The following is a 21,314-nucleotide window of genomic DNA, read 5'->3' on the forward strand; positions in this document are numbered from 1 at the left end:
ATTCATCATATGATGGAGTGCTCAAAATAAGGTTACACTGCATTGTTTTACTCCCTGCCAAAGAGGACAAGTTTATACTTTTCTGCTCTATATTGAATTTTTTTTCATTAATGATACTTCACATAGGGTAATTCTAAGCTGCCCAGAAGACACTGATGGATTTGAGGGACAGGTAGGCTGGGCTTCTAAAGAAATATGCAAGGATTAATATTAGGAGACTGAATTTCACCTGTTTCTTGGGTCACAAAGAAAGCCAACTTCCCTGTGGATAAATTCTTCAGCCAGTTGGGTCAATATGTTACATAGGTCTTTGTTGTTTGATGCAGTCATTAAGAATTGAGTTTTACATTCCCTGTCACCAAGAAATATTTTTAAGGAAAGTTCATGGCTAATTTTTAACCATTACCTCTTCTCCCTACACAAATGTGCACAAAAAGGCCTGTAAATATGTATAGGTAGTACAGGATTATTTGATACACTGTAGTCCATTTTCCCAGGCTGCCATTATTGTCAAGTTCCAACACTTAATTTACAATAAACAAGTGTTATTCAACCAAGTACGCCTGGATTCAAATCAAACAGAAAAAGAAAAAATATCAGGCTTTATTATAATTGACTCTAAGATGAACATTCTAACATGGGAGTGGCCTCTCCTGTAACTTACAAATATTGATTGCTTTCTACTCATCATGTGATTTCAATTTGTGAGCATGAGTTACACTGTGGATATGAATTTCAGGACTACCTGTATGGACAACTGCATGTACAGTACCAATCAATGTAAATACATTAAAAAGTCATTTTGAAAGCCACACAATTACTCAGGAAAGGGGAAAAAAAAATCCTCCTAATCACTCTTGCTATTAGCTTCCACTTCTCTCTTACAAATGCTTTGAAATGTGTGACTAAGACAATTTTACCACCTAGGTAGTAACAACACTGACCAAAAGATCAAAAGTAAGTGATGTGGGATGGATCACTGGAGGGCACAGAATTAGTAGCCTTTTAGTAGCAAGCAGAGACACATACCCAGAGTTATCACAGTGGAGATGAGGAATCTTGTTAAGTACTCTTTCTTAAAACATAAAAATATTTAAGGGAAGTAGGTGACAAGTATTGGAGACCAAGGGAATAGTGCAGGAACAAATACAGATTTCAACACAAGAGTGCCCTTGACTGTTTTCTGAAAACCAGCTACTTAAAAAAATAGCCAGAGAAATTTTACAGAAAAAAATAAATAACAAGTATTTATTGAGTATCTACTATGTGTCCAATACTTTAGAAAATACAAAAGCAATATGACTTGGTTGCTGCCCTCAGGGAGCTTACAATCTAATTTGAGAAACAATTCAGAAACTATGAAGCTGGACGGGGGGTGGGTAAGGCTTGCTACTTCGAACAGAGCAACTAATTCCCCTAGATGCTCTGTGGAAATGATCCCTGCATCCCCTTCCCCAACTTGAATCTAATTTAAAAAAGAGTACTTCCCAGTTAGGACACATTTGGCAACAAGGGGTTTTAAAAATCAAAATCCAAACAGTACATTTTAAGGCCTTTCATCATTAGTTTACATGCCAGCAACACTTCCCGACTTCCCATTCACGACGGAAATAATCACTGAGATAGTCTAATCTTTAAGGACAACGGTTGTAGGATCTCAAAGCAGTTTTAACAACCCATACACAGCCAAAACGTTTTACTTCTCCTGTATTTCAGGTTGTCACTGACCCTCATCACATCCCAGCAAGTCACATCAGACATCCATCCCCAAAGCAGAATATGGGTGGTGGAAGTGGTTGGGGAGAAGACAAAAAGGATTTCTCCATCTAATAATCAGGGACAATCAAAGGCAAAAGGGGTAACAATAACAACAAAAAAAAGGCCTGTTACTGTGGTGTTTCTCTTTCCACAACATCCTACACCAGAGATGGCTACATTTCAAGAACGGTGGAAAAGGAGCGGCCTCCTGTTTGTGACATCAGTTTGCAAAGCAATTTAAGGACTGTCCACAAGGTGAAGGGTCGAAGAAATTTGGAATTCCTGTCCCATTATAAGAAGAGTGAACACATACCCCACTGCTCTAATGACGTCCCTTAGGCGCAATATACCCTATGGGGGCCTTCAGGCCCAGCTTCCCAAATAACATCATTAATTGTTTGGAGTACCCAAAACTACAGTATGGAAGACAGGAAGCTAAAGACAGCAGCAAAAAAATATATTCCAAGAGCTGGAGCGGTGAGCAAGAAGGAAAGGTAATAAGAGGAGCTGACAAAGAGGCTGGAAACGGAGAGGGGACGCAAGCCCACGCGTGGAGGATGGGAGGCTCACCCCGCTCAGCGCCACATCGGGAGCTCCCGGGGCCAATCGCCTCCTTACCTCCCATCCGGAACAAATTAATCCTCCGCACTCCAAACTGAGGGCCACATGGGGGAGTTTGGGGCAGCTCCACCCCATCGCCCTTCCTCCCCCCCCCACACCCCGCCACCCCCAAACCAGGCCGGATCCGGATCAGAGGAGGCCCGCAGAGGGTTGGAAAAGGAGGAGGCCCTCTCGTCTTCTCCACAGGCACCGGCCAGGGTACAGAGAGAGCCCTACCTCAGGCGGGGCCCAGGCCTAGCTCGCTCGCGCTCTTTCTCGCTCTCCCCCCTCTCAGGCTCTAGCCGCATGGCCCCCCCTCCGGCTGCCCCAAGCCCCGCCCCGGCCACGCTCCCAAATCGAGGCCCCGGCTCTGGCGCGGCCCACTAGGCCGCGAACCCAACCATAAACAAAACCTCCAGCGGCCGACTCGGGGGGGGGGGAGGGGGCAGGGCTCGCAGGACTAGGAGGGGGTGTACAGTGGGGAACACACGGTGCGGGGGGGCCTACCGAGGGAGGGGGATACGGCGGGGGTAGGAGAGAAAGAAGGGAGGGTAAAAGGGGGATCGTGGATTTAAAGGGGCCGCGGACAATACCCGGCCCCGCCGCGCTGCCGCCGCCACCGCCGCCGCCGCCAACGCCGCTGCGCTCCCAACTTTACCTCAGTCTCCTCCACACTGACACCCCGGGCCGCGCCGCCCCTGTCACGTGATATAAGGTTCCCTCCTCCCCACCCCCCTCCCTCCTTTTCCCTCTTGCGCTCGCTCTCGCGCCTTCCCCCTCCCACTTGCCTTCCTGCGTCCCCCAGCACGTGACGTGAAAAAGGACGCGCACGCAAGCGTGCGCGTGCCACCTCGCCACGAGACACCTCATTCCGGCTCCGCGCATCCGCCCCGCCTCCTCCGCGGCGGCCCCGCCTCCACCACGTGACGCGCGGATAGCCTCCGTTTCCTCTTACTGGCGTAGTTCCGCGTCTCCGCACTCGTCGGTCCCGGTTGTCATTGCGTGCCTGAGTCACGTGCTGGGGGAAAGCGGGAAGGCGTCGTTCTTCTTTCCTAACCCCCCCTCGTCCGCCATGTTTTCAGGCCCGGTCAGCCTTGATCTTTCCCCGTAAGGAAATGGCCGGGGCGCTTCAGGGAACCCAGGCGCCGTTGCCTCGGCGCAGCCCGGGCTGACGAGGCAGGGCAGCGGGGTAAACCGGAGCAGTTCTGCGCGGGGTGGGGAGGCCATGGCGTCCGGCAGTAACTGGCTGTCCGGCGTGAATGTCGTGCTGGTGATGGCCTACGGGAGCCTGGTGAGGAGATTCCCCCACCCCATTTCCTGCTGTCGCCTCTGACCCAGTAGAGACCCTCCTCTTGAGCAGTTCCCGGTCCTCATTCTCCACCCACTCACCTGCGCTTTTTCTGGGCTTTGACTCCTATCCCAGGAGTACCTGGGAGCATAAGTCACCGACCGCCCCGCCCCTGGCCGAGAACCCTCCCCCTAAACCCTAGAATAAAGACCCCCAAGCCTCTACGCTACAGGCTTGTCTATGTCCACGCCATCGCTGACGGCCTTGCTTTGTCCCAGCTTATACCCCAAAGCATTCGTGAGAGGCCGAATTGAGGGATTTGAAATGAAGGCATGCCTTTTTTTGGTCTAACTTTTTAATTCTAGGTTATTTACTTCTCATATCTTTTGGACAGGTGTTTGTACTGCTATTTATTTTTGTGAAGAGGCAAATCATGCGCTTTGCAATGAAATCCCGAAGGGGACCTCATGTCCCTGTGGGACACAATGCCCCCAAGGTAGGTCCTTAAGTCATGAGATAGGCCCGGTTTTCCAGATCCATTAGGGCCCAGAATGAGATTTCCTTTGCCTTTAGAAATGACTTAATTCCCGTGTTTCCTTGTTCAGTTACCCATGTGTATATTAGTATATTCTATATTAGTATATTGAGCAATAAAGATCATCTTGGGTCTTGGCTTACCTGCTCACTGCCGTGGCACAGCAAGTAACTTATCCAGGGACTTCAGTTTCTGCATCTGCAGAATGAAGGACTTGGATGAAAATTCCCAACTCTCTATGGTATGATGTTTCCCAGTTCAATTTAAACTACCCAGTGTTTAATGTTTGGGGTTTTTTTTTTTTTTTTTTTTGATTTAGGATGGGGTTAGAGTGGTTAGAATTAGCCCCAGATCAGTGAGAAGGGTTGCCATTGCAAAATTTTAGATTTATAAGGGCCCCATAAATCATCTAGGTCTATCATTCATGTTACCAACTGAAATCTAAGAAAAGGAAGCAGCTTACTGGAGGACATACAGGAAGTGAATAACGAAGCAGTCTCTGTCTGTACTTTCTCCTTAGGTAATTGCTTTCCTTACCTTGGCTTTAAATATCTACTGTTGAAATTTTATTTCTATCCCATTCCTCCTTCCTGAGTTCCATCTTTGTGTATCCAGTTGCCTACCTAACATTTCCAATTAGATGTCGGATAGGCATCTCAAACCTAACATGTCCTAATGCCCCACAGAACTCTTAATGCCCCCAACTGCCACCCCCATCCTGCTTCTTCCGCCTTACACTTCTGGGTAAAGGTTGCCTGCTGTCCATACCAACCTCCTTTTGTATGGCTCTTCCCTGATCACTGGGATCCAGCTACACTGGTTGAATTTCTTTATGTGTGCTGTCACTGTGGCCTAGAATGATCTACCTCTGGTTTTCACTTGGCTAGCTCATTTGATCTTTAGAACTTACCTCAAATACTATTTACTACAAAGAGGAATGCTTATGACCCATTATAAAGTAGATCTTTGTTTTCAGATAACATTTTACTACAAATATTCTTTTATGTTTATTTGTTTTTTTTTTTATGTTTATTTGTTTAATGCCTCTCTCTTCTCTAAGCTGTAAGAATGTATACACCATGCCAGTTATGTTCACTGATGTAGAGCCAGGGCCTACACATAGTAATAGTTCATTGTTGAGTGAAAAGCAGGTTAGTGGGAGGGCTAGAGCTAGGACACAATTCTGTCAACTCCTAGAGCAATGTCCTTTCATTAACTAGTACTGTAACCCTCCTCTCATTGTTCTTTGCTGATATATTTCATGGAAAGCCTCAAAGATGATGTTGTGGCCTGAAACCTCAACAGTGCTTCCACATTCTCCCAGTTCTCCAAATGCCAGCTGCCTCCCATAAGAAGGATATAGGGTTAGTTTCCAGTATGTCATGAGCCAATCAAACCTTTGACTATTTAGGATCCCCCAACCTCAGACTAGATGAGATCAAGATTCCTTTTGCTCTAAAATGTTCTGGCTAAATTCTCATCCATTGCTGGTGGAAGTACAGACTAGTAAAAGTGCTTTGGAAAATATTGGGGTATTGTCTAGTAAGGTTGCAAATGTACCTAATCCATAGCCCAGCAATTCCACTCCTACCATAGAGAAATTAATTTTTGTTCATGTGTACCAGAAAACACATACAAGAATACTCAGAGCATTGTTTCTAATATATATTTTTTTAAAGCTGTTACTCTAAATGTCCATTTGAGAATGGATATATAATAACGTAATAGTATTCTGGAACACTATAAGGAATGAAAATAAACTGAAGATAAGTATATGAACACAGGTGAATCTCCAAAATACTTTTGAATGGAAAAAGTAAATCACAAACATGAATGAATCTCAAAACTATGCCAGGTGAAAAAGTGCCAGAAAGCCATTCACAAAAGAATACGTACTGTATGATTCCATTCCATTTGTATGGAATTCTAGAACAGGAGGAGCTATATCGATAGAAAGCACATCAGTGTTCCCTGGGGCATGAAGCGGGAGGTTGCCTGCAAAGGGGGATGAAGAACGTTTTGGGGTGATGAAAGTGTTCTGTATCTTTTTTTTTTTTTTTTTAATAAATTTATTTATTTATTTATTTTTGACTGCATTGGGTCTTGGTTGCGATGTGCGGGCTTCTCATTGCAGTGGCTTCTCTTGTTGCAAGCACGGGCTCTAGGCACGCGGGCTTCAGTAGTTGTGGCACGTGGGCTCAGTAGTTGTGGCTCGCGGGCTCTAAAGCACAGGCTCAGTAGTTGTGGTACACGGGCTTAGTTGCTCTGCGGCGTGTGGGATCTTCCCGGACCAGGGCTCGAACCCATGTCCCCTGCATTGGCAGGCGGATTCTCAACCACTGCGCCAACGGGGAAGTCCAGTGCTCTGTATCTTGATTGGGATAGTGGTTGAATGGATGTATTCATTTGTCAAAAATTGTCAGACTACACACTTAAAATGGATGTATTTTATTGCGTGTAAATTAAACCTCAGTACAATTTATTTAAAACTTTAAAAGATAGGTTGCAGAGCAATTCAAAAAGTATTTTTCCAAAAAATATATATGTATATATTTTCCATTTGTATAAAGTTCAAAACCAGGCAAAGCTAAACATCTTCCTCAGGGTGATGTGATAAAACAGCAAAGAAAAATAAAACTTGAGAAGTTAAGGTTGGAGGTTGCATTCAATCGGGTGGACACACAATGCTTCCAAGTCATTGGTCATATTCCAGGTCATAAATTGGATAGTGCATACAGGTGTGCATCTTAATGAATTTTGTAATTAAGGTGTATATATATGTCAAATGTATTCTATGAATGACATATTTCACAATAGAAGTTCCTAAATGTCACAAGAAAATACTTGCTGGGACTCTGGCAACCCTCTTAAGATAGATGAACATGAAACTGTTAACAGTGTTGCTTCTGGGTAAGTGGGGGTGACACCTTTCTTATCTTTTTGAATTACCTACTTAAAAAATTAAGTGTGCTCTAGAAGAAAGCCTCTAGAAATCCTGTGGTCCACTAGGTAGGGATAGTTCCCAAACTTCTAAACCACATACAGATCTTACAGGTTTTTAGAGTAGATTATGACCTCCAGTTGATGTCCATTTTTTCCCAGCTCAGGAAATTCTTTATGACACCTAACCAAGATTCTTCTAAATCCTGTCAAGGGAACTTCCCTGGTAGTCCAGTGGTTGAGACTGCGCTTCCACTGCAGTGGGTGCGGGTTTGATCTCTGCTGGGGGAACTAAGATCCCGTGTGCCACTCAGCGCCCCCCAAAATTTCACTTGAAAATCAGAAATAATGGTGTAGAGCTTGAAGGAATTCTGGCAGGTTAAAAGATCTAGCTTAGAGATAGGCAGTTTGGAGAGGTTCTTAGCGAACCCAACCCCATTCTTTATTAAATTCTTGAGTCTTACCTGGCAATTTCATTAGCCAAATGAGCATTTTCTCTGCTTCTGTTGTCTTAGTTGTTCACCTGCTCTGCCCCATTTCCAGACTGATGGGAAGCAAAGTACAGACTAAGTGACTGTGTATTCTTTTCTCCACACGAACAGGACTTAAAAGAGGAGATTGATATCCGACTATCCAGGGTTCAGGATATCAAATATGAACCTCAGCTCCTTGCAGATGATGACGCAAGACTGCTACAGCTGGAAACCCAGGGAAATCAAAGTATGTGGCATACTTTTGGAGGATACTTCAGTGAGGGGTCTCACAAACTCAGAATTCCTTTGCTCTCAGAGTTATAAACATAGCTGCTGGCAGACTCAGCAGCTGTGGGTCCTTGTTACTGGGTATATGTCAGATGTGGGAGGCTCTTTAAGCTTCCTGGAGTTTGGAGAATCTTTTGAGGGTTATACCTGAGACCAGTCTCTTTCTTAACAGATTGCTACAACTATCTATACAGGATGAAAGCTCTGGATGCCATCCGTGCCTCTGGTAAGGGCTGCTCAGCAGCCGTTCCAGATCCTGAAAGCTCACCTGGGGAAGAGAGGGAGGAACCCACTTTATGTGTTAGAATTTGTCCTTTCTGCACATCTCCGGCTGGTAGGAATTTCCTAGTTTTGAGAGTACTGGGTTACTATTTTACCTAAGGAAAATGATGTATGTAAGTTGTTTTTCTCCAAAGAATCTGGATTTGTTTTGTTCTTTCTAGACCTTTAGTTTCATGAACTAGATGGTGGTACTTTGCTTGTTTTCCCACAAAAGACAGGCAGCATCTGCTTTTTCACCAAGCCTACTTAGATGGTTTTTGAATTCTTTTCTATATGACCATTGTCAGAAATGCTCTTGAATTTTTTTCATATGACCATAGTCAAAAATGCTCTATCTCTACCAAAACATAGTTAATATCTTAAACTATGGATAAATAGGGTAAATAGGAAAATGACACTATTGTGTGTCGTTGGTATAGTTTAACAGTTGTATTGCCACCACCATATGACCACTCAGACATAGCTCTATATCTCTGGTCTTCTGAATTCTCTTAGAATTTCCCCCCAACTCACTCATTGGACCTATTTGTAAGTTTGGGATATTAATTAGAAAGACTAAACAAATGGGAAAGGGGGTATCATTGTTCTATTATCTCCATAGAGATCCCATTTCATGCTGAAGGCCGGCATCCCCGTTCCTTAATGGGCAAGAATTTCCGCTCCTATCTGCTAGATCTTCGAAACACTAGTACTCCTTTCAAGGGTGTGCGCAAGGCCCTCATTGATACCCTGCTGGATGGCTATGAGACAGCCCGCTATGGGACAGGGGTAAGCCAGATGGCCACTTTTTCCTTCAGGGAACTAAAGGGATGCCCCAGACTGAGAGATCCTCATTCTTCCTTCCTCTTTCTTCAGGTCTTTGGCCAGAGTGAGTACCTGCGCTATCAGGAGGCCCTGAGTGAGCTGGCCACAGTGTGAGTTTGGAGGGGAACATGTCAAAGGGAGCTGGTTAGAGAATACAGGTAGTGCTGGACTGTTCCCACAGTGAGATGACCTTCAAAAGCACTGTGAACAAAATCTATGATAACATAAGAGTTGTCAGGTCCTAGACTGTTAGAGCAGCTTCTTGCTCACATTGGAAAGCAGATGCTGCTCTACAAGCTAATAAGAGAAGTTTCTCCTAATATTGTGCATCTCTTTTTCTCTTGTTTTTGTTTTTTGTCCAACTCAGTAAAATGTCAGAATTGGTATAACCTATTACACCAATAAAGGGAATAAAATAAAGTTTTTCAACACACAAAGATGCCTTCTCTTCAGGGCCCCAGTGTCATCCTTTTGTGCCTTGGTTCGATAAAAGAATTAAATGCCAACCATTTTTATTACCACTTAAAGTATCAGTAACCCTATCTGAAACAAAAGGTGTCACTAAAGAATCAGCTGCCGAGGGCTTGTGTTATAGAAGAGACATCATGATTTTTCTCTGGGAACTTTTTCTTTTTCCATTTATGTTATGGCCACATCACAATTCCTCTTTTTTTTTTATGTTATGTATTTTATTTATTTAGTTATTATCTTTTTTGGCCGTGTTGGGTCTTCGTTGCGGTGCACGGGCTTCTCATCGCAGTGTCTTCTCTTGTTGCGGAGCACGGGCCCTAGAGCATGCGGGCTTCAGTAGTTGTGGCTCTCAGGCTCTGGACTGCAAGCTCAGTAGTTGTGGCACACTGGCTTAGTTGCTCCACGGCATGAGGGATCTTCTCAGACCAGGGATCAAACTCGTGTCCTCTGCATTGGCAGGCGGATTCTCAATCACTGCACCACCAGGGAAGTCCCTCACTGGGAACATTTTAAATACGTACTAACAAACTTTCATTATGTTGTTTATGCATATGTGTAACTGAAAGAGTAAAGAGGGAAAGCCAGTCTAGAATAAAAAGTTAGTTACCAGCCATGAAAAGAGTACATCTGTTTTCTGCTGTGTTGATTATGGCTCTTTCTCCGAAGATAAGGGGTATGTCTGTCCTGTCTTCTCTCTGTTCTTAAAAATAGACTACCTTGTTCTAAAGACAAAAGGTACTAGTAAAAACTACTTAGAAAACTAATAAAAATGAACATGTGGAAAGGAGCATTTGGTCTAGAAGTCAGGCAGGAGGCCTGTTCAAAATTCACTTTCTTTGAAAGACAAATAGTATATGATTCCACTTATGTGAGATATCTGGAGTAATCACATTCATAGAGACAGAAAGTAGAGTGGTGGTTGCCAGGGGCTGGAGGAAAGGGGGAATAGGGAGTTGTTTAATAGGCAGAGAGTTTGTTTTACAAGATGAAAAGAATTCTGGAGGTTGGTTGCACAACAATGTGAATGTACTTAATACTGCTGAACTGTAAACATTTAAAAATGGTTAAGATGGTAAATTTTATGTGTATTTTACCACAATTAAAAAAAATTTAGTTTCTTTGATCTCTAGTTTCTAGAAAGTTTCAATGAGTATATTGAAGAGTAAAGGCTCTGAAATCTGACAAACTTAGGTTTGAATCCTAGCTGTCTGTCTCTTACTAGCTTTGTGACCTCAGGCAACTTACTGGATGGACCCTCAGTTTCCTAACCTGCAAAAGGGGATGATACCACCCTATAGGAATAGTGGGATGTTAGTAAATTACATGTTGGTAAAGCACCAGGTTTAATGTCCTAGTAAGTGCTCAGTAGTTAACTTCAATATTATTTTTTGTTATTCAGTTGTTTCAAGGAACTGGGAGTATATTAATGGCATGCACACGTTAGGTGGATCAGCAGAATTAAAAGTTTTCTTTAAGCACAGTGAAATGAAGAAGAGGTTGAGTCAGAGGCAGGGACTCAGTGGGAAAATTGGTTTCTCTGCTATTTCTAGGCTACCAGATGAGATTTTAGTAACTAGTTTATAAGGTAGGACAGAGACCATTTGTGGCTACAGCTGCATTTATAGGATGGATAAGCCTTGAATTGTTTTCTTCCATTAGTCCTCATTCTGTCCGTGACCTGCCCTCTTTGTTTTCTTCAGGGTCAAAGCCCGAAGTGGGAGCTCTCAGCGACAACATCAGTCAGCAGCCAAAGACCTAACCCAGTCTCCTGAAGTCTCCCCAACAACCATCCAGGTGACATACCTCCCCTCCAGTCAGAAGAGTAAACGTGCCAAGCACTTCCTCGAATTGAAGAGCTTTAAGGACAACTATAACACACTGGAGAGTACTCTGTGATGGAGCTGAAGAACTCTCACTGTTGATGAAGCCAGACAGACTGCAGTGTGCTTGCCAGGCAGCCCTCAGGTCAATCTGGCTCAGCAGCCCGGACTGGATCAGCTGAAGCTCTGGTTAAGTTCAGAGCTCTTAGAGTTCATGCCTAGAGATCATTCTCCCACCCTCTCTTACGGCCAGTTTCAGAACATCAGTTAAGACTTTATTTTCCCTTGGTAGCACTTTTCTCTGGAGTGGAATTCAGATGTTTTTCTTAATATTTCTGTTAAAGCTTCCTTAAAAATCCTCACTTGGTTTTAATCATGGTTCATCTGTCCTTTTCCAGACTATAAATAATCCCAAGGGTGAGAGTTGGGATGATGGGGCTTGGTGTCTTGTCTTCTGTATCTGTCCCTTCGAACACAGTTGAATGGGAACCATTTGGGTTTGAGACATCTAAGAGTTCATTGGTGGGAAAGGTATACAGGAACTGGTGGGGAGATTGGGTGAGGCCATGAGTGGTATGTGGAACAACTTACCCTGGTGCTCCACTTAAACCAGGATGTGTTGAAACATTAACACAACTTCCCTGGCGTGCAAGGATCTGCCTTCTACTTTCATTCCATACTGTCATGAATAAAGTGAAAAGGGAATATTTTGACACCTGACATAATCCCATCCCTCCTCATGTGTGGGGTAGCGTGAAGGAATGGTCAGACCAATATATTGGTCTGACTTTATATAAACTATTTAATAAAATGAACAATTAAAGAATAAAGCATATGATTCATTCCTTTATAGTTGTCTTTTAATAAAACAGGCATGTGATATGCTCTCTGGACCTAGAACCATACAGATACCCCTTGGGACCACAAAAGAAGAAATCCTGAAATGTGACTGTGGTCCTTGCTCATAGAATTGCCTGTGTCACTAATAGAAGGCTGGAGAACCAGGATTCCCTTCAGGTCTCCAGGGCAACAGGCCAGGTGACCAATCAACTCCTAGGCCTAGGCTCATTGTTGGAGGTGTAAGTGTTGCTATGACTACTGAAACCTTGGTGACTGAAAACAAAGTAGAGCCTGTTCAGTCTCCTGAGACTACATCAAGCAAGTCTGTAGACATGTCTGTGGAAAAGATGGTAAAAGTAGAAGTATGCAGAGTTGGAAAAGGGGCTGGTTTGGATGCGTTTCCCTGGATGAGGTTTCCAGATCAATTTACCAGAAATGGACAGATGTAACAGAAGGGTAGTAGCAGGAGTGGGAGATGTCTGGCACATAGTAGGTGTTCAGATATTTGTTGCATATTAACGACTGCATGTTACCTTTGATCCATTCTGAAAGGAGTAGGACTTTCTCCCCACCTCCCCTAGGAAATTGGCTACTCCCTGTCTCTAAAGGGAAAGGTCTATGTGTCTCCCACTATGATAGTGTACTGAGTGAGGTACTGGAGATCAAGGCAGATCAACAGAACTCCGTTTTCTTACAGAGTTTTCAAAGGGCCCCGGGACTTAAGAAGATGGTGGACAGGTAATCTCTGCTTCTATCCCTTCCCTTAGCCTTCAGATTGACCTTTTCACCCTCCTGTCCTGAAGCCACTTCTGAGATTTGTTCCATCTTGTTAGGGGCTCCTGAAGAATGCAAACAGGTATGGGAGGGGCAAGAAGCAGTCCTTGTTCTCACAAGCAGAGATCAGCCTCGTAGTGCCCACTCGGTTAGGCTACGTAGGCAATGGTTATTGTCCCTGGCTTCCCATTCTCTGAAGGAAAATTGGAGCAAGTTTTTGTTGTTTTCTTTTTTTACTTTTTAAGGAAAATTCAAGTATTTGTTGCCCAGCATTGCACTAACCATGTGGTAGGTATGCAGTAGGTATTTATTGAATGAATGAATGAGAAAACTCAAAAGATTAGGCTGTATATCTCCATCACCTGGGGAGCTCTTTTCTTTGTTGTTGTTGTTGTTGTTTTTGCGGTATGCGGGCCTCTCACTGTTGTGGCCTCTCACGCAGGCTCAGCGGCCATGGCTCACGGGCCCAGCCGCTCTGCGGCATGTGGGATCTTCCCGGACCGGGGCACGAACCCGTGTGCAGGTGGACTCTCAACCAGTGCGCCACCAGGGAAGCCCGGGGGAGCTTTTTTAAAAAACACACGTCTTAACCCAGAAGATTCTAAGATGGTCTGGGATTAGATAGGATAAGCCTGTTTTTTAAGGTTTCATAGGTTATATCCAGAGGTAGCAAGGATGTGAGGTAACAAGAATGCATATAGTGTTAGTGGGAATCAAGATTGATGCAACCTTTTTTCTTTTAATTTTGTTTGTTTATTTTTGGCTGCGTTGGTTCTTCTTTGCTGCGCGCAGGCTTTCTCTAGTTGCAGTGAGCGGGGATACTCTTCATTGCAATGCATGGGCTTCTCATTGTGGTGGCTTCTCTTGTTGCGGTGCACGGGCTCTAGGCGCACAGGCTTCAGTAGCTGTGGCATACAGGCTCGGTACTTGTGGCTCGCGGGCTCTAGAGCACAGGCTCAGTAGTTGTGGTGCACCAGCTTAGTTGCTCCACGGCATGTGGGATCTTCCCAGACCAGGGCTACAAACCCCTGTCCCCTGCATTGGCAGGCAGATTCTTAACCACTGTGCCACCAGGGAAGTCCCTGATGCAGCCTTTTTTATGAAGCCTTTTTTATGAAATCTATCAAAATTTTAAATTCACATATCCTTTGAACTGGCAACTCTACTTCTAGGAATTTACTTTACACACATATACCTGCAAAAGCACTAGAATGTACATACATGAGTATTCATGACAGCATTGTTTATGAAAATAAAAAAGCTAGAAACAACGTGTAGCTGGTTAAATTATGATACAAAAATACTAGACAGTCTTTAAACAGAACAAAGTAAATCTCTTTGTGCTGATACGGAAAGTCCAAATTGTTAAGTAATACTGCTTATGTAAACATGATTTCATGTTAAAAAAAATTAAAAGATAACACTTGCTGATATAGAGAAGTTTTCTGTAAGGATACACAGGAAACTGATAACTTTGTTGAGAAGGACTGGGGCAGAAGAATGAAGCTTTCACTTTTTGTTTAATATCTATTTCTGTATCAATTTAATTTTTCAGCCATCTGTAAAAAATACTTGATTTGTTAAAAAAATGTCAACAGGATTATCTGAACAGAGGATGTGTGTGTGTGTGTGTGTGTGTGTGTGTGTGTGTGTGTGTAAGACATACATATATTCCTCTTATATATTAGAAAACCTTAATTCAGACCTAGCCAGGACTGAGTATCACTGGTATGATGGAAGGAATTAATCCTTAGATTGGATTTGATACCCAGGTCTGCCATTAAGTGACCTTGGGCAACTCACCTGAACTTTAAAGTTTCCTTGTCTGTATAATGCAAAAATTAATATCTATGACACATGGTTATTATGATGATTGAGTGACATAATATACTAGGTTCTAAGTCAGTTCTAGTTATCCTTTCAAGGAGTTTGCAGTCTTCTCAGGATGGCACAGAAGTTCTGGTGAAGAAGCAGCCTCACTGATGGCGTTTTTGTCTCCACTCCTGACTTTAACCCATTCAACCCCTACCTTTCTGCCTGGGACAGGTGGCGTAATTCACACACTCACTGTCTGTGGCAGATGACATTAAGCCAGAGGAGAAACCCATATGCCATCCTAAGGATGCAGGACACTATGGTGCAGGAGTTGGCACTGGCCAACAAGCAATTACTGATGGTGAGTTCTAGCAAGGGTGACCTGAAGTTTCAGCCCCTACTGCCCTGTGCCTTTGCCCACTGGGATTCCCAAGCTCTTAGTCTCTGCCGTTATACCAGAGCAGCAACTCTTTACCTGTAAAACCAAAGCTCCTTTTCATTGATTCTTTGCATCCAGTTGCAGAGTCCCAAACTGAAGTCTAGTCTTTGCTCCTCTCGCCTTGGTAAGACTGCTTCTTAGTGCCTAATACCTGCCTCTTGGAACCTCTCTCTCCCTGGAGTCCCCAGTTGCTGTCATGTCACCATCTTTGTATCCAAGGTGCCTAGAAAAGTTTCTGGTTCATGGTATGTTCTCAGCAAATATTTGCTGAACATTGGAGCTTCACCCATGGGGAAAAAAAAATGGGTAGGCTTCCCCTCCAATGGTTCAGCCTCTATGCTACTGCCTAGCTTATGTCACAGCTAAGTCCAGATCCAAGAGAACACAGGTGATGGGAAAGCAACCAGGGAGAAAGAATGAGAAAGGTGGGTAAACGGAGGGCAAACATGACACTCTATTCTCCCCTCCCCACCAGGTCCGTCAAGCTGCCCTGCGCCAGCTGTTTGAAAAGGAGCATCAGCAGTACCAACAGGAACTAAATCAGATGGGCAAAGCTTTTTATGTGGAGAGACTCTAATGGCATTTGAAACATTGTCCTTCCATTCTCACCATACCTGCTAACCTAGATTTCTTGAGCCCCACCACCTTCAGTTTCCTTCCCAAAACTCACCTGGATCTAGTTATGTGCCCAGGACTCAAGACAGTGCTCCAACTCTCACCTCTGGTGCCCCTGTCAACCCCCTGGTGCTATAGGGGAAACAATCTATGAAACAATGGTAAAAACAAGAGTGACGCCTTGTGGTCAGAATGACATATGCAGTGTTGATGTGAGTGGGGGGAGGGGAGGTAGATAGAGGCACAATGTGAGAAGCGAATCCTGATTTGGTTTAACAAATAAAGCTAGTTCTTAAAGGTTCAAACCTGGACTACTGGCTCATTCTTTCAGCCCTAAATCTTGATCTGTTTCAAAAGTGCTTATTCACAGCTGCCATAATCTTAATAGAGCTTTCTGGATTTTGCTCACCACCTCTCTGATCTCACTTCCACTGATGTTTTCTGTATACTTGGACAGATAGCTCTGAATATGGCTATTAATCCACAGGTACTATGGTGCTTGATGTCAGTAGGCCTGGATTTTAGGTTCTGACTTGGCAGTTATTGTGAGACCTTGGACAAGTCTCTTTCATCTGGATTTCTGCCTGAATTCCCACCTTGGCAAAATAACGGGGTTCCAGACTCAAATGCCTTCAGGAGTCCGGCAGTTATAAGGGAATAAGGGATGGTGGGATTTATGGGGGACTGGAAAGAGCATGTGAAATCTAAATGCATTCAAAATTCTTAAAAGTACTGATTAATCATTTGCATCTATAGGCCATAGAGAACTTTACTTATAAAGATCCGCTTTACATACAAATGACATCTCAAGCCAGAGAGACTCCCACTCTGCATCCAGTAACAGGTGCAGGAACACGCCCTCACTCTCTGATGTAATTGCCATCGTACGTACTTTTCCCTGTTCCCTCACCTTGCCATCTGCATGCTCATTGGTTACTCATCCTTTCCACACTGATGGTTTCCTGCCCTCAAACTCCATGTGGCTCTGTCTGCACTGCAAAACTCGCACCTTTTCTTTCCTCCCTCCCCCAAGTCTGCCTCTGTCCTTCAATATGCATTTTTCATCTTAGCTCAGAGCTTCTCCTTCCTCCTTTCCCTACACACCCCACTGATGAGGAGCACAGAGAAGCAGCAAGGTATAAAGAGAAAAACACACTATGGAGTCAGGTGTGCATTCAAAGTCTGACTTCACCTCTTAATTGTGTCACCATGTGTAAGTTACTTCTCTGAGCCTCAATTTTCTTTTCTGAAAATGGGGATAATACCCATCTCAGAGGAACATTATGAAGATTAAATAAGATTATGTAGAGAGCAAGCCCAGCGCTTGACACACAATAGGTATCCTCCTTCTTCCCTCTTAGGAGATTTCCCTGTGACCAAGCCCTTCACAGGTCCCCTACTGGCCCCCTGGCCAGCCCCCTTACGCAGCTCAAATGTCATTCTCCATCCCAGGCCTGTCTTTCTGTTCTATATATCCATTCATCCTCCAGTCCCCATCAGCCCTGCTTCCCAAGCCGTCTTATCTTTAGTCAATAACTACTCAAGTGTTGTGACACCAAACAAGACACGGAGCTCACAGGCTGGTCAGAGAGGCAGGCGTTGACCAAATCATGACAGGTATGATGAGAGTTTTATAGGAGAAAAACCACACACATGTCCTGGATTTGACCCGCAAACCTGGCTGAGTCTCCCATTCCTTCTGCCTGTTCCCCCGCCCTCTATTCCCTGCGGGTCCACCTTGCCTTCACTCCTTTTATCTTCCCTTGTATCTGTCTCCCAGCTGCCCCCCCGCCTCTTATATATGACAGCATAGCCTGGCGTTAGGAGAACAGGCTTCCACATGTCAGAGCTGGGTTTGAATTCTGGCTGTCACTTACTGCCTGTGTGGCCTTGAGCACGTAACTAACTTTCTGGGTCACAGGGGGTTTTTTATATGTAAAATGGAGATAACGCCTACCCCACTGGATCACTGTGGAGATTAAATAAAGCACTTAGCAGAGAAGTGGCATATAATATGCAATAAATGCTAAGTCATAATGATGTTTTCCTGCCCTGTGATAGTCTTTCTCTTTTTATTTCCTCTCCATTACCTGGGTGCCCCCCCCCCCCCACCTCCCACCACACTCTCTCATCAACCCCTTTTATTCCTCTTTCCTCTGTTCATTTGGGCCCACAGAATGCCCAGCCCCCTCTGCCTTGATCCCTGACCTTGTCCTCTCTCCCCAGGGCTTGTCAGTGCCAGGCTGGCTCCAGTATTGGCAGTCTGGCCCCCTCCGGAGCCCATCTCCTCTGATCCTCTCTGCCTACTCTGTCCGCTCTCATCACATCAACTGAGTAGTTCACCCCATCATACCCACGCAGCCCCTTTTCCCTCTGTGGCTGGTGCCTTACCCAACTCCTCAGGCTCAGAAGGACTCAGTCTTGCTTGAAATGGCTACACAGAAGTTACTTCCAGGAGAGCTAGAAAGCTTTCATCAAAGGCAATCTGAGATTTCGGCCTGGATATGCCATCCTGTCAGTCTCCTCCTAAGAGAGCTACTCGTCCCCTACGTCAATGTTTCCTGTCTCTGCCTCTGTTTCCCCAGTGCCCCAAACACTAAAGTCCTTTCAATTCCTGCTAGTCCCTTTCCCAGCCTCTCTCCCTCCAGCCTGTGGTTCTCCAGGACAATCAAGGTTCCCAGAGAAGGGAACTAGAACTTGGGGGAGGGGGTGTTAAGGATAAAAAGGAAGGTCAAGAAAGTAAAAATTACACACAGGCTGAAACCCATAAGACAACACCACAGGTGCCTACCTTGGAGCTTGGATGCCCATTTGTTAGTCTTCCTCTGGAAGGTAAGAGCCACACAATAGGAATTGACTGGGGCTTGGGACAAGCTATCGATCTAGACCAAGGGCACTGTCGAGTTGGCATATGTGTTTGTGTGTGTGTGTGTGTTGAGGGGGTGTGGAGGTGTCTAGCCTAATGGGAACAAGGACACATGGAACAGGCCTGGGGGCTGAAGCAGAGCATCCTCCTCCCACCCCACACTTCCACCCAAGCCCCCCACCCCACCAGTGTAGCTATAACTCGGGCTCCTTTCTGCCACAGTAGAGAGAAGAATCTGCCTGCCACATGACATTCAACAGACCTGGTTCTCTTCAGAAGAAAAATCTCCCAGAAAAGCAGGCACCAGGCTGGATCCCTGTGAGGGAAGACCATGAGAGAAGCCAGCCCAGGAGCTTGCGTTGTAAAAAGCCCCAGAAGAGGAGGAGAGTCCCAAGGACTGCAGGCTGTTTCCTGGCAGAGGGGGTTTCCTCCCTCCCTTTGATCTCCTAAAATCTTACTTCTAATTCCGCCAGGCGGGAGAGACCATATTTCTTCTCTGGAGCCCAGGTTGGAGCCTGCTAGTGAGACAGGTCACTCTTCTCTTCTGGACACCCAAGGGTGGCTTTAAGGAGGATGCCTGGAGGACATGGGGAGAAGGTGAGAAGGGACAAGATGGTGGGAAGAAGCAGCCAAGCCTTCTGGAAGTTTCTCATGGCTACTAATCTGTCATACTTAAAAGCAGGAGGGTTCCAGGAAGGTGTCCGCTGAAAGGCTGTCAGCAGCCTTGTGTGGGTGTTGGAAAGGGAAAGCAGGATGTGCAAGTCCTCACCCCCACTCTGGCAAAGCCTTGGGGCAACAGGAGGGGAGTTGAGAACAGGTGGCAAGGTTGATGAGGACCTGCTGACACTGCTGATCCTCTGGGCACTGGGGCCGTGACATGATAGGGAGAAGCTCCGTGTTGGAGCTTTGGGGAAGAATAGGTGCCCAGATGTGGAGCCCTGCCAGATATTCTTCCTGGTTTAGGCCAGTGTGATCCAGCGAAGGCCAGGCACTAGTAGGAGAGGAGCTGGGACCGGGATGGCATGAAGAGAAGATGAATAAGAGCCGGCTGTCTTGGGAGGCAAAGAGCAAGGGGTCAGTGCCCTTCCCCAAGGAGATGGCTCTCCATCTAGCCATGCTTGGTGCCTGGTGTCTCTGCTCTGTCCTTTCTTTGCAGTGGGGAGGAAGGCAGAGGACCACCAAAACTCTCCTGCCAGCTTCTGTGTGATATGTTTGATATTGGGTTGTTTAATTAGGAACCAACTAAATGTCAAACATATTCTTACAGCAGTAGGCAATTTAGCATCACACTCTTTCCTACCTCAACCTCTGGGGCTCTGGGGCTCCTGTCTTTTTTACTGAATCTCTTCTCTCCAGGACCCCTTTGGAAGACCAGTCGCTGCAACCTATGTGGATTTCAGTCTTGAACTGGAGGGCTAGTGTGGGAGCAGGAGAGAGCTGAAGTCTGAGTATCAAATCTTCCTATACCTTTCCCTTATACTAGAAGGGATATGGCTCTGATCTTTTCCTGTCCTTGTATTTTTCTCCTCCTTATTCAATCCCCCCACCTTATTATCCACTGCTTCCTGTCCCTGGGACTCCCTCATTCTGTTCCCTAAGGGCAACAGTAGGGGTCTTCCATTTTTCTGCTTTCCTTCAAGAGTCAGCTGATGGTCTATCTGCGTATCTACCTCTATTGACTGGAAGCTCTCCTGAGTGGACTCCAGTTTTGCCCTCTACGCTGGTGGGTGTTTCAGTCACCCCATTGTTGGGGCCTAGTATTAATACTACCCATCTATCCTTGACATAATGACTAATTAGAGCCATTTATATTTTTCCCTGTTAGCTCTGGTCACCTTGAACAGTGCCCACCTCTCCCTGGCATATTGTCAGATTGTATGGTGCCGGTGTCTGGGATTAACTGCCACCTGTCAGTAGCAAGCCTCCAAGTGGAATGAACATGGCCTGGAACTAAGCCAGGGGAAACAGAGCGGGTAACGATGACGATTATCATGATGAGTGGGGAGAGTTAAGAAGGGAGCAGAGGGTGAGGAGAAGAGAAGAGCAACACAGACCTTGGTCTGTGTGGCTATAAAAGCTCTATTTAAAGATCACTATGGGGAAATGGAGAACATTATCCTATCTGGATTACTCTGACCATCCCCCCGCTTTCCTCCCCTGGCCTCACCCGCTTGAAGCTCTGGGATGGCCTTCTAGATCCCAACCCTACCCTCTTTCTCCATCCCTGTGGCTCTTAAGGGGGAGGAATGATGTCTCCCTGCCAATTAGAGACTCTCAAAATAGCACAGTAATTTGATCTGGGGATCTGGGGGAATTGTCAAAGATCATGAGTGGCCTCCCCTCTTCACTGTTGCTCAAGCTCCCTGAATACCAGGAATCAAAAGGTAAAACTCAACCAGTGGAATTTGATTAGCATCCAACACAGTCTGGGTGAGAGTAAGGGGGACGCTGAAGGGCAACTAGGAGCCTCTGGGCGAAAACTACCATTCTAGAATTGCCAAAGTACCCTTCTCTATTTCAATGTCCTCCCCTTCCCCCTCCCTTCTCTTTTAAAATACCCATAGAGCTGCCCAGAGTGAGTGGAAAGTTTCAGGGTCAGGGAGAACCTTTCCCCTCCCCCCCACTTTCCATTGTCTAAAATCAGCCTCAGCTGTTCCCTAATTTTTCTTTGCTGGTGATGTCTGTCCATCAAAGTGTCTCACCCTG

At 45.3% G+C, this 21,314-nt stretch overlaps 3 protein-coding genes across 38 annotated transcripts in view; 2 read left to right on the plus strand and 1 right to left on the minus strand.

Annotated features, from left to right (window-relative positions):
• The window catches only part of UBAP2L (ubiquitin associated protein 2 like), a 42,866-nt gene extending 39,413 nt beyond the window's left edge, over positions 1–3,453 (minus strand). For 28 of the 32 annotated variants that reach the window (XR_012332901.1, XR_012332899.1, XR_012332900.1 and 25 more), the window contains exon 1: positions 2,952–3,067. The gene's annotated coding sequence lies outside the window, so the exon portion shown is untranslated. Of the gene's footprint in view, positions 1–229; positions 359–2,951; positions 3,089–3,313 lie in introns of those variants that run through there. The other 4 variants (XM_033858148.2, XM_033858153.2, XM_019919487.3 and 1 more) reach the window with 4 other exon arrangements.
• A 64-nt stretch (positions 3,454–3,517) lies between these two features.
• On the plus strand, positions 3,518–12,089 carry C1H1orf43 (chromosome 1 C1orf43 homolog). Of its 4 annotated transcripts, none has more exons than XM_033858343.2 (7): positions 3,519–3,649; positions 4,041–4,142; positions 7,724–7,841; positions 8,055–8,108; positions 8,766–8,932; positions 9,020–9,078; positions 11,140–12,089. In XM_033858343.2, exons 1-7 carry the CDS (start codon positions 3,584–3,586, stop codon positions 11,333–11,335), a joined length of 762 nt encoding a protein of 253 aa, XP_033714234.1. In that variant the 5' UTR covers positions 3,519–3,583; the 3' UTR covers positions 11,336–12,089. The 4 variants fall into 4 exon arrangements, with proteins under 4 accessions (XP_033714235.1, XP_033714234.1, XP_033714237.1 ...); XM_033858346.2 differs by having other exon boundaries at positions 9,020–9,126; positions 11,140–11,275; XM_033858344.2 differs by lacking the exon at positions 4,041–4,142 and having other exon boundaries at positions 3,518–3,649.
• Positions 12,090–12,224: 135 nt separating this feature from the next.
• On the plus strand, positions 12,225–16,033 carry CFAP141 (cilia and flagella associated protein 141). 2 transcript variants are annotated; one of them, XM_073807096.1, is made up of 4 exons: positions 12,225–12,449; positions 12,797–12,837; positions 14,920–15,049; positions 15,603–16,033. In XM_073807096.1, exons 1-4 carry the CDS (start codon positions 12,351–12,353, stop codon positions 15,702–15,704), a joined length of 372 nt encoding a protein of 123 aa, XP_073663197.1. In that variant the 5' UTR covers positions 12,225–12,350; the 3' UTR covers positions 15,705–16,033. The 2 variants fall into 2 exon arrangements, with proteins under 2 accessions (XP_073663197.1, XP_019775581.1); XM_019920022.3 differs by having other exon boundaries at positions 12,225–12,837.
• The last annotated feature ends 5,281 nt before the right edge of the window (positions 16,034–21,314 follow it).

Source organism: Tursiops truncatus, chromosome 1, assembly GCF_011762595.2.
Source record: "Tursiops truncatus isolate mTurTru1 chromosome 1, mTurTru1.mat.Y, whole genome shotgun sequence".
Taxonomy (NCBI): domain Eukaryota; kingdom Metazoa; phylum Chordata; class Mammalia; order Artiodactyla; family Delphinidae; genus Tursiops; species Tursiops truncatus.

Excerpts from the sequence above, each read along its gene's own strand:
- C1H1orf43 (XM_033858343.2), top strand. The coding sequence starts at position 3,584 with ATGGCGTCCGGCAGTAACTGGCTGTCCGGCGTGAATGTCGTGCTGGTG. Across the intron at positions 4,143-7,723 it reads TGGGACACAATGCCCCCAAG|GACTTAAAAGAGGAGATTGA; the intron begins GTAGGTCCTTAA and ends CCACACGAACAG. Across the intron at positions 8,109-8,765 it reads GGATGCCATCCGTGCCTCTG|AGATCCCATTTCATGCTGAA; the intron begins GTAAGGGCTGCT and ends TTATCTCCATAG.
- CFAP141 (XM_019920022.3), top strand. The coding sequence starts at position 12,626 with ATGTTACCTTTGATCCATTCTGAAAGGAGTAGGACTTTCTCCCCACCT. Across the intron at positions 12,838-14,919 it reads CTTAAGAAGATGGTGGACAG|GTGGCGTAATTCACACACTC; the intron begins GTAATCTCTGCT and ends TGCCTGGGACAG. Across the intron at positions 15,050-15,602 it reads CCAACAAGCAATTACTGATG|GTCCGTCAAGCTGCCCTGCG; the intron begins GTGAGTTCTAGC and ends CCTCCCCACCAG.